General features: G+C 39.1%; 1 protein-coding gene across 5 annotated transcripts in view; it reads right to left on the bottom strand.

The window, feature by feature from the left end:
* Positions 1–10,722, bottom strand: part of ZFHX4 (zinc finger homeobox 4) — a 151,483-nt gene that overhangs the window by 5,505 nt on the left and 135,256 nt on the right. For all 5 annotated transcript variants that reach the window (XM_068672130.1, XM_068672133.1, XM_068672135.1 and 2 more), the window contains one exon: positions 4,876–10,269. In XM_068672130.1, coding sequence (XP_068528231.1) covers positions 4,876–10,269 — 5,394 coding nt within the window. The remainder of the gene's footprint in view (positions 1–4,875; positions 10,270–10,722) is intronic.

Below are 10,722 nucleotides of genomic sequence, written 5' to 3'. Positions count from 1 at the left end.
TATCTGTAATGGAGGTTAGATGAGTATTAGCTACTAGGAAGCACTAATGGAGTGAACAAGAATGATGCTTAAATCATCAATATCCAGGTGCTTAGCATTACTTAGGAATAAAGCAATTAGGATTCAAAGGGAATAGTTATCAGATTTAAAAAGAGGCCATTTAATGTTTGTCACTGTGTCATTACTCCTATTTAATGGTAGGGGAACACTAAGGAGTTAAAAAGCATCATGAACATGGATTAGATAGTACAGTGAAAAAAGTCACAGCAGTTATAATTAAGAAGTGGGTAATTGTCACAGTTACTGCATAGTGACGTGGAAGATGCTATTGTTTTCCCCTATGCTTTCAACAGGAACAGGCAATGGAGTATGAAGTCTGTCGAAAATGTTTCAGATGATAAATACTATAGATGGAAAAGTCATGAATGATGCAGTCAGTATGAACTGCTGCCCCAGACTTGTCATGATTTTTGGACTGTCGGCTACTTACAATTTTTTGTGATTTCTTTCTATTCTTAATCTCTTCAAGCCTTACCCATCATGTTGTCTTCATTCTGCTCACATTGATGATGACCATGGCAGCCAAGATCTATTACATTTTTCAGATATTCTTTGGAATTTAATTGAAAGCTTAGAATGCATTTAAATATCCAGACAAGCTGCTCTAGAAGAGTGAAATCCACCTATTATATTGAAAGTTAAAGGTGGAGCTGAGGGTATAAAAACTAAATGAACAAAATGTGATGAAAGAAATACTCCATTTTCAGTCATGAGAGATGTAAAATAGAAAATTCACTAATCATGAAGAAACATTCCAATCTTCCTAAACTCTTTTAAGTGACTCCAAAAAAAGGAGAGATTTCTCTTTCTCTTAGAGGAATCAGAGGACTAAAAATATAGAAATGAAACTGCTACCAATGGGCAAAAAGCAAACAGAGAACAGAATTTAGTGACCTAATAACAAGGAAAGTAATTGCTGTTGAATCAAATTTCCCTCTTGATAAGATTTTCAAAACCACTAAGTACATATTACCCAGTGATGTGTGCATTCTTGGAAAAAGCTGCTGTGAATCTTCAAGCAGCCCAGGTTTAAGTGATATGCAAAAAAACTATGGTAACGATGATGACATTAAAAGGTTCATAGAACCACTATTAATAGCTAGAGGCAAGATGAAGCACTAGTTTTCTGCAAGGCATCACAGGCAAAAACACTAAGCTAAGAAGAAAAGCTAATAAGAAAAAAGAATGTGAATTTCAAGAACAGCTTTAAAAAAAAAGGAGGTGAACTCTTCTATCTACAGTCATCTAGAAAACAATAAGGTACTTGAAGAACAAAGACAAACCAGAAATAAAATTGTGTATGTATTCTGTATGTATTACAATTCCACCAATAACTCCATATTAGGAGTTATGCTGAGCAAACAAAGCAATGCCATTGAGAACTCACTCAGTATTTGATGCCCACAAGATGATATAATTATGTTACCTACAGAAATGTATCTCACAGGTGAGAATATACTCGGATACGTCATTCTAGAATCGGAGTTCTAGAGTTATTGTGATAACTCTGACATTGCAAAGCACTTGTTTCAGAACCAAATAACTGAATTTAAAGTTAATGGGTCCTTTCAGTCAGAAATGGAGAAATTAATCTTATTTTGATGAGTGTAATAAACTTTGCAAATAGAAGTTCAGTCTGAGCAACATATAAAGGACATAAAATGAAACATAGTATAAATATTTCCCTCGTGTGATTTAGCACTATTGTTCCATTTCAAACCTGTTGTAAAAAACAAATATTTTATTTAGAAAATAATAGTATTTTGCAAAAGTTAGTTGTTTTTACTCCTTTTTGGAAACTTATAAAGAGCAATGTTGGATTCAAGTGAAATCCCTCATAACATAAGTGAAACTAAAAAGTCTCAGTTCTCTGTCTAGCATGAATAAAGAGAAGCACAAAAGAGAATTTTAATTTTGATGCTTATTACTGTAATTTCAGAAGTTCCCTGTCTTAGCAAACAGCAGATATTTTCTTTAAAAGTGAGTATTGTACTAATTCTGAAATTTGTCCTTTAAACAAGCATGTAGGACAGAATAGATGTGTTTTACAACAGGAAATACCAACCCTGTAAACATCAATGAGAACAGGTAAATATTTGAAGATAAGAGGTCCTAGTGAGATTTCTTCTGAAGTGCATTTTCAGAATTGGGGCCAAAAGAGAAGAAATGGCACAGCTGCAGAAGAATTCACAAGAAGTATAATTGAAGTATAGGATAGTCATCATGGAGTTAGCTTCAGAAAATCCTTCATGTAAAGAATGATGCAGAACTGACTGACTGAGAATATATACACTGCTAGAAGAACCGTATCCAAAGAAAAGCTTGCTTGGGAGCCTGCTTCCAAAAAAATCATTCTTAAACACTTAGCATAAAATATGAATCTGAATTATCAACCAAAGCAGTGTATATAAGAAAATAGAAATGGGCTAATTAGGTGCAGGAAATACTGGTGTTGAGCACATACTGGAGAAAATCTGAGTAAATTACTTTTTTAATTTTTCTTTTAATATATATAATGAATGATTAAAATAATCTATTATTTCCATTCACTATAACTGCTCCATTTCATATCATTAGGGAATGGAGATTTATGAATGTAAGTATTTGCCAAGGAACGAAAGGGGGATGCGGGGGCTATTTAGCATTTGGCAGAAGGGAAAAAAACAAGACTCTACCAGCTGTTTTACACAGTGGGCTTTTGCCCACGATGGGCTAATTAACCTTAAGATGCAAGATGAAAGGGGCCAAAAATCCATCTCAATTGTCAGAGCACTGTGTATGCTATGCTCCTAATGATTTAAGTTTATCTTAGAGAAGAGCTAATTTGTGGAAATTAGAAAATATAAATAGTAAGTTACTGTGGAACAGTTGGCCTGTTTACCTGTAATTCTGTTTTTATACTATTAACAGCAAAACTTAGATTCTGAGGCTGAATTGATGCTAGTAAGTTGAACAGTACCAGAGAACATTTCCTAAAAACTGAACTCGGTTATTTTTAAAGGTAAACAGTGAGAAAGGACATTGGCACAGTTCTGGCCGACACCAACTAACATCCTCCAAAACAATGCCTGGGAACAACTAAGAGGCTACCATGGGTTTTCAGCCATTCCCAGGTGTCACTTTGAATGTGGACTTCCTGTTTTAGAGACTAGAACGATATGTTCCCAAGCAAATTATTTTACTGGTATAGCCCAAGTCTGAGTTTTCTGGAGCCTATTTTACCTGAAGGTCAAACTAACCAAATCTATTAGCAAAGTTATATGGAGAAACTGTACCTATAATTTTAATGAACAATGACCAGCCATTTTTGGACCTGGACACTGTATGCCATTAAGAAGGAAATACAACAACTTTATATTTCCTTTATATGCACTCTCTGTGCCAATAAGTGTTTGACAAAAGCCAGAGGGCAGTCAGCCAGAGACTCCATTGTGGAAGGAAAGTCATTCTGATCCAATGAAGAAAAAAGCAAGATGCTTTGACCACCACTTAGGGAAACAATAACATCATCATCATCAATCAAACCAGAGCTGCAGAGCAGAGAAGACATTGCTTAAGTCTTAGTTTGCCTAACAATACTAGTGATTAATCCTGTACCTTACCTGCCAAAAATAAATAAATAAAAAAATAAAAATTTAGAGACCAACAGCAAATGGAATTACTGCATAAAGTGAAGTGAAGTATCTCAACCAACTCCCTGCCCCTGGTGTGCATGTATTTGATACATGTAAAATTAGAGGATAAATGGGAGACCTTCAGTCTGCAAGGATGTACTGAGAGTGAACTCTGCAAAATTGGAGACTATCAGACACACACACACAAAGCTTCATTTTTGGGGACTAAACAAAACATTCTGCAGAAAATTCAAGAAGTGTTTTCCAATTTGAGCAAAAAACAGATTCAACCTCAGCAAAACAGTTATGTGTTCAGTTTAAAAGCACAAGTCCGAGTGTAATGTTGCATGTCTGCAATAATTTTACCAATTAGGTTTAAGAGATATTTGGATACCCCTGGAATATGGATAACAATGAAACTGCCATTAGTAATCGAAAACTTATCCTATCAGTCAATTATTCAGAAATACTGTAGAGGGTCTTAGCCAACATTTTTTTTGTTGTTGTTAGTATTTATTGTCAGTTAAAAAACAGATTGAACTGACTTAAGGTGTGGACCAAATGCCTGATGATCCAGTAGTATGGGAATAACTATTCTGCACTTCATCAGACATTATTTTAAATGTTTGCACACAAAAAAATTTACAGACAAAATTCTAATCCATGTTTTGCCTACATCAACATCATTCAGAAAAAAAAATACCCTGTAACATTGCTATTATTACACTAGTGATGTTACAGAAGCCTAATATAGACCAAAAACATTTCTGTTGATTAGATTTCAATTAAAATTATATTTTTCTGTTTAGGGAAAAAAGAGATATCGTCCAGGCTGCAGCAACAATTCAGAATTGCAGTGAGTACACCTTATTGCAGTATTTTTTATCTACTCACACAAGCCTCATAAGTATCATAGAATTGCAGGATCACAGAATGGTTAAAGTGAAAGGGACCTCTGGAAGTCATCTGCTCCAAACTCCCTGCTCAAGCAGGGAAACATTTAGCAGGTTGCCCAAGACCATGTCCAGGTGGCTTTTGAAGCTCTCCAAGGAAGGAGACTCCACAACCTCTATGGGCAATCTGTTCCAGCGTTCTGTCATACAGTGATATGAATGCATAATATGCTGTTTTAGAAGGGGATGGTGACTAGGCAAGTTGATCAAATTAATTAAACAAGAAAATCATCCCCTTATAGACTTACTGTTTGAACTTTGTGGAAATCCAGGTAAGGAGGATGGACCATTCATTCCAGGCAGAAGAACAGGAGGAAGGCCAGGGAGTCCTGGATATGCTGCTGGCAAACTGATACCATGAAGAGAACTGCTGTCCATCATGCCTGGTTGCTGTACTGTTAATCCTAGCACATCGGTAGCCTTCTTTATGCGATCCAATTCTTGCTGTGCCATCAGCTGTCTAACTGTTGTAGGAGCTAAATAATCTTTCTCCCGATCTAGCTGACTTCCCACAGTTTCTCTCACTTTTGTAATATGTTGTTTGGAAAATATGTGATCTCTTATGGACAAACGTGCAGAGTATTTCACACCACATAGAGAGCATTCGGGCTTTGTTCCATCAGGCCCAGTCTGATTTATCATGAATGGCTTCCCTATGTTAATTTTGAATTTCTTTTCTTTAGCCCGTGCATTCTGAAACCAGACTTGGACCACACGTTTGGGCAGACCAATCTCATTCCCTAGCATTTCACATTCTTGCATTGTAGGAGTCCGGTAGTCACTAAAGCAAGCCTTGAGAACTTTAAGCTGGAGGTTACTCATTTGTGTTCGGAAACGTTTGTGGCCTGGCCGATCACTGTTTTTGGATTTAAAGGGATTGCTAGCTCCAAATGGGTTAGGTGAACTTGGATCAGCTATGCTTGAAGTTTCACTGCGGTCAGCATTATCATCGGGGTCATCAGTAATGTAATAACTTTGGTCATGATCACCATCCTTGTCACTGAAATGTATTGAGGGGCTTGTTAGGGAAAAGAGAAATTTATCATCAGTATTCTCATTTGTAGGTGTAGTTGCAGCTTTTGTTAGAGTATCATTTGCAAGTGTTTTTTGTTCTTTGGGAGGTGATGCAGGCTTTGCATCCCCTGAACTGCCAGTCGTACTTTCCATTTCATTGTTCCCCTCATCTCCTGTCGTGGCATCACTAATTGCTGTATTAATTGACGAAGTCTCATCAAAGTCAGTCTTGTTTTGATCATATCCAGAGTCAGTAGGAGGGGCATTCAAATTTTCTATATCCTCACTTGACTCTGCTTTAAAAGAAGAAGGACTTAAGAGATTCTTCGGTGACATCTCTGCAGTTTTGCTAACGGGGGTTGATACAGTGGAGGCTAATTCATTTTCACTTGATAATTCAGTTTTTGCTAATGACAATGATGGGTAATCGAAAAATATGTACTTTTGGGGACTTTCTCCTCCATCTTCAGTTGATATCAAAGGACTTGGAGGCAAACTATAGCCTGCCTGTTTCCCTTCATTCCAATGTCGAGAGCGAATATGACTTTCTAAAGCTGATTTTGCTTTAAACAGAGCTCGACAAAAAGGACATCTTTTATGGGACTGGGCTGGACCAACTGCACGGAATTGTCCCTTTCGTTCTCGGGCTCTTGTATTCTGAAACCAGACTTGTACAACTCTCTTTTTAAGTCCCACTTCACGCGCAATGTGATCTAACATCTTTCTGGTGGGGTTGGAATCTAATAAGTACTTTTCATAAAGTATTTCTAGCTGCTCTGGAGTAATTGTAGTTCTTAAACGTTTATCACGATGTTGATCTTCTCCACTGTTTCCTCCCTCTTTTTCACTACCGTTATTGTCTTCCTTATCATCCAATTTTCGTTTCATGGAACCAGAAACTGTAGCAGGGTGTGTCGTGTGTGATGAACCAGTCTGTGGTGGCATCTGAGCGAGAGAACTATTAAGTAACTGTCCAGTCATCAAAGGATTATTGGGGTCAAATATCATATAGGGCATATCCATTGGTCTTTCTAAAAACTGTGAGTGAAGAAATTGGTTTTGGGCTGCTAGGAAATGCATGTGCTGGTGCTCTTGCCAAAGTTCTAGAGTTGGAAAGGCAACTGTACACTGATCACATTGGTACTGTAATAACTGAGGAGGTAGACTGTTCTGTAGAGGAGTCATTGAAATTGGTAAAGGACTGGATGGAACAGGTGCAGTTTGTGATGCAGAAGGAGGTCTCCCTACTATTTGTGGTGGTTTTTGTTGCTGTGGTTGAGAGGCTGAGGGCTGAGGATCAGAAGGGGTTACTGGAGCAGACTGTACTGGTTTGGTGCTTTGGGAAGTTGTATCAGTTTGCTTAGAGACGGTTTCGTTTTGTTTTGTTTTTTCTATGGACTCTGGTTTAGGAGAAGACTTCTCAGGTTCTGGTTTGGGTGATGGAATCAAAGGAGTACTAGAACCAGAGCCAGAGCTTGCTGCTGTGACTGCCACACTTTTTGATGACTCACTTTGGCCTGAAACTGTGCAGTTCTTATACACTGTTTGATCAGAGGCATCCATGGAATCTTCAGTTTGGCTTTCATCTTGAGCATCATCATCTTCATCTTTATAACACTGCTTTTTCTGGTGTGTAATCAAATCAAAGATCCTGGGAAAAACTACACTGCACTTTTTGCACTGATATTGCATGTTACTAGTTCGAATGTAGCGCTCATTTGTCAATTCCCTTTTCTCATTGTCTTTAGTTTCAGCTTGGTTTTCGTAACTTTTGCGAGCTTTTTGTCGTGCATTTTGGAACCATACAACAATAACTCGAGTAGGTAGGTTAAGAACAGTTGAAAGTTGTTCAATTTCATCATCCTTTGGATAAGCATTTGTATCAAAGAAGTCTTGGAGGACACGAAGCTGGTAGTCAGTAAATCGTGTCCTAGATGATCTCTTGCTGAAAGATGCATCAGACTTGTAAGGTTCTACAGTTGAAGGTTGGGGATCTATTCTGATATCTTCCAACACTGTTATGGGAGGGTTGCTGAAGTTATATGGAGAATCTTTATTTCTCTGTCGTTCTTTAAACAGTGTATTACGAAACCAGTGCTTGATAACTTTCTGTGAAAGACCAGACTTCTCAGCCATTTCCTGGATTTGTTCTTCACTTGGAGAATTGTTTATATCAAAATAAGCCCGCAATATTTTTAGCTGGTCATCTGTAATTCTTGTACGTGGGCGCTTGAACTGAGAGTGGCGCAGGAAATTGGGATCTAAGCCCAGCTGCTGCTGACAAAGCTGGGTAAGATCTGCAGACAAAGTATCCATTGGTGGCAACTGGAGGGCAAGCTGAGGAGGCAGTGCAGGATGCTGTACTGGCTGCATCATAATTGGAGGGAAGAGTGGGAGATCAAGTGAAACAGGAAGCTGGACTTGAGGTGGGGCTGATGGTGGTGGTGGTGGTGGAGGAGGTGGTGGTGGTGGAGGAGGTGGCGGTGGTGGTGTGGGTGGTGGAGCTTGTAAAGGAGTGGGAGTTGTGTTTTGAATTTTTCCAGCCCCAGCTGAAGAAGGCTGAGAAGGAGTTGGAGGAGGAGGAGGTGGTGGTGGTGGAGGAGGTGGTGGTGGTGGCGGTGTTTCTGGAGAAGATGGGGAAATTGGATAAAGCTTGTCATATGCCTCCCTGTACTGCCTGGCAAACTTTTCTAATGCTCCATATGGAAAAAATTGTCCATGCACATGTTCTTGGTGACTCTTCAAAATAAGAATATTGGAAAAGAGCTTACTGCAGGTTCCACATTCCAGTTTGTCCGTATTTTCACCTTCACCAGTCTTGCTTTTTTTCTGCACCTTTTGTCTGTTCTCATTGTATTGGATAACTAACTCAAACCCAAAGTTCTCCAACAAAGCCTTGGCTGCATTCCCCCTTGCTCCAGAAGCTATTCTGGGTGGTGGGATGGCTGGTTCTGAGGATTTTGGCTTCTTCATGTCTTTGTTTTCTTTTAGTCCTTCATTCTCATTAGTAAAATCTTGCTTTGGCTTCTCCTGTTTCTCAGAAATCTCTTCGGATTCCTTATATGATGGTATATCCTTTATCAACTGGCAGTCAGTACTTACTAAGCTGTTTTGCTCTGCTTTCATCATCTTGTTGCTTTGCTGCTGCTGTTTTTGAGACTGAAGTTGGGGTTGAGTAGATTGGTACTGTTGTGCTTGTTGCTGCAGTATCTGAAGCTGTGTTTGGCCAACATGGTGCTGACTTTGAATCTGCTGCTTTAAATCTTCTAGCAGTGATCCAGTCATACCAGCCATTCCAGGCATACCGAATGTGGCAGAACCAGGCAAACCCAGATCTGGGCTTAAGCTAAATTCTGTCCCAGGTATATAGAATGGGAAAAGGAACTGAGGCTGTTGAAATTGTAAGAGTGTTTCTGGTGTCATTGGAAAGTGAGGCAAAAAAGCTGGGTTTAGAAATTGGGGTTGAAAGAATGCAGCTTGCTGTTGCAGTTCATGCTGTAGTTGCATTTGAAGTTGTGCTGGTGACTGGGGTGGGTGATGTGTAGGCTGAGCAGAAATTAATTCAGAAGGCTGCTTTTTATTTAGTTCTTTGGCATCTAAATGTGTTTCTTTGCTGTTAACTGCTGGTAAGCTCATAGAATCTAGCATTCCTTGGCTGGGGCTATTAACATTCCCTGCTACACTATTTCCGCTACTTATATTACCACTTGGTTCTAATTTTGCAGCCCTTGCCTTTGTCTGATGAAGCACAGATCTCATATGGATTTCCAATGTAGAACTTTGGCTATATGCAACATTACAAATGCTGCACTTGTAGGGTTTGTTGTCAGTGCTGCTGTTTGTTTCTTGAGGGACAGGACTTGATGCTTCCTGCAAAACCTTTTTGAGTTTATGTAGATGGGAGACTGAGTTATAGTGGACCAAGAGAATGTTCTTTTGGGTGAAAGACTCTTTACACACTGTACATTTATATGGGCGAGACGGATCTAGAAATTTTTCCATAGTAAAATTTGGCCCTTTTCTAAAAGGTAAGGTCCGCTTTGGTTCTGAGCCCATATCATCTGGAATAGAGCTACTATCACTTCCTACAGGACTTGCTTTTCCTTCCTGATCCATCTCATAATCTCTTTCTATTTCCTGTTCAAGTGCATGATCATCTTGTCCCGTATTTTCACTTTCTGCCCAGAGTTCACCATTGACAGGTAAGGATGCGCACAGCTGCTGAAGTTCAGCTTCATTGAGTTCCGGGTGGCCTGCTTCCAAGTGTTTTTTTAAAGCCTGGAATGTACGGAAGTTACGTTGGCATAGGCTACACATGGTAGCTGCTCTAATAGCATGATATTGGGAATGTATCTGAAGCTTCTGCATAGTCTTAAAAGCCAAGCTACAATGGTTACAACGGTACTTATAGACATGGCGGTCAGAAACAGAGAGCTGTTGCTTCTTCTGCTGTTCATTTAGCTGATCTGGCATTGAGTCGGTGGTCTTTATATCTTTACTGCTACTCTTATTCCAATCTGCTGTTTCAGTAGATTCCTTAGGTGGCTTCTGTTCCTCGTTCTTAATTTCCATTCCAGCTTTTGATTCATCCATCCCAGGAGAACTTTTTTCATCCACAGGACTTTCACCTAGTTAAAGAAAGTGAAGTGTCTTTTATGCAGGTATAAGAGAATAGCACATAATATTAGTGTCTTGTTTTCCACTGGAAATCAAGAGAGGCTACGTATGCTGTGTATTAATAGAAATAATAAAATGCAAACATGATGATCAGAGTGACAATAGCAGCACAGCCCAGCACAGCACTTCTCTTTTTCATAAGGTAGGAGTTTATTGGTATAATGTGAGCATTAAACAGTAAGATTGACGGAGGGAGTAGAAGTGGGGACAATAGTTAGGACAGGTGATTAAAAAGATAGACTAGGAGGAAAGTGGTCCGAGGACAGAGGGAGGAGCATACTGTGAGACACAGTAAAGTAGCTTCCCAGCACAGAGTATGGTAAGAGTACAGGAGAAGAGCACAAGAAACCTATTACTGCAAATGGAGTCAGGGTTATTTGCCTAACATTCCCCAAAGAAGCTGG

This window comes from Anas acuta, chromosome 2 (assembly GCF_963932015.1).
Source record: "Anas acuta chromosome 2, bAnaAcu1.1, whole genome shotgun sequence".
In the NCBI taxonomy this organism is placed as follows: Eukaryota; Metazoa; Chordata; class Aves; order Anseriformes; family Anatidae; genus Anas; species Anas acuta.
This window is presented reverse-complemented; position numbering and strand designations above follow the sequence as displayed.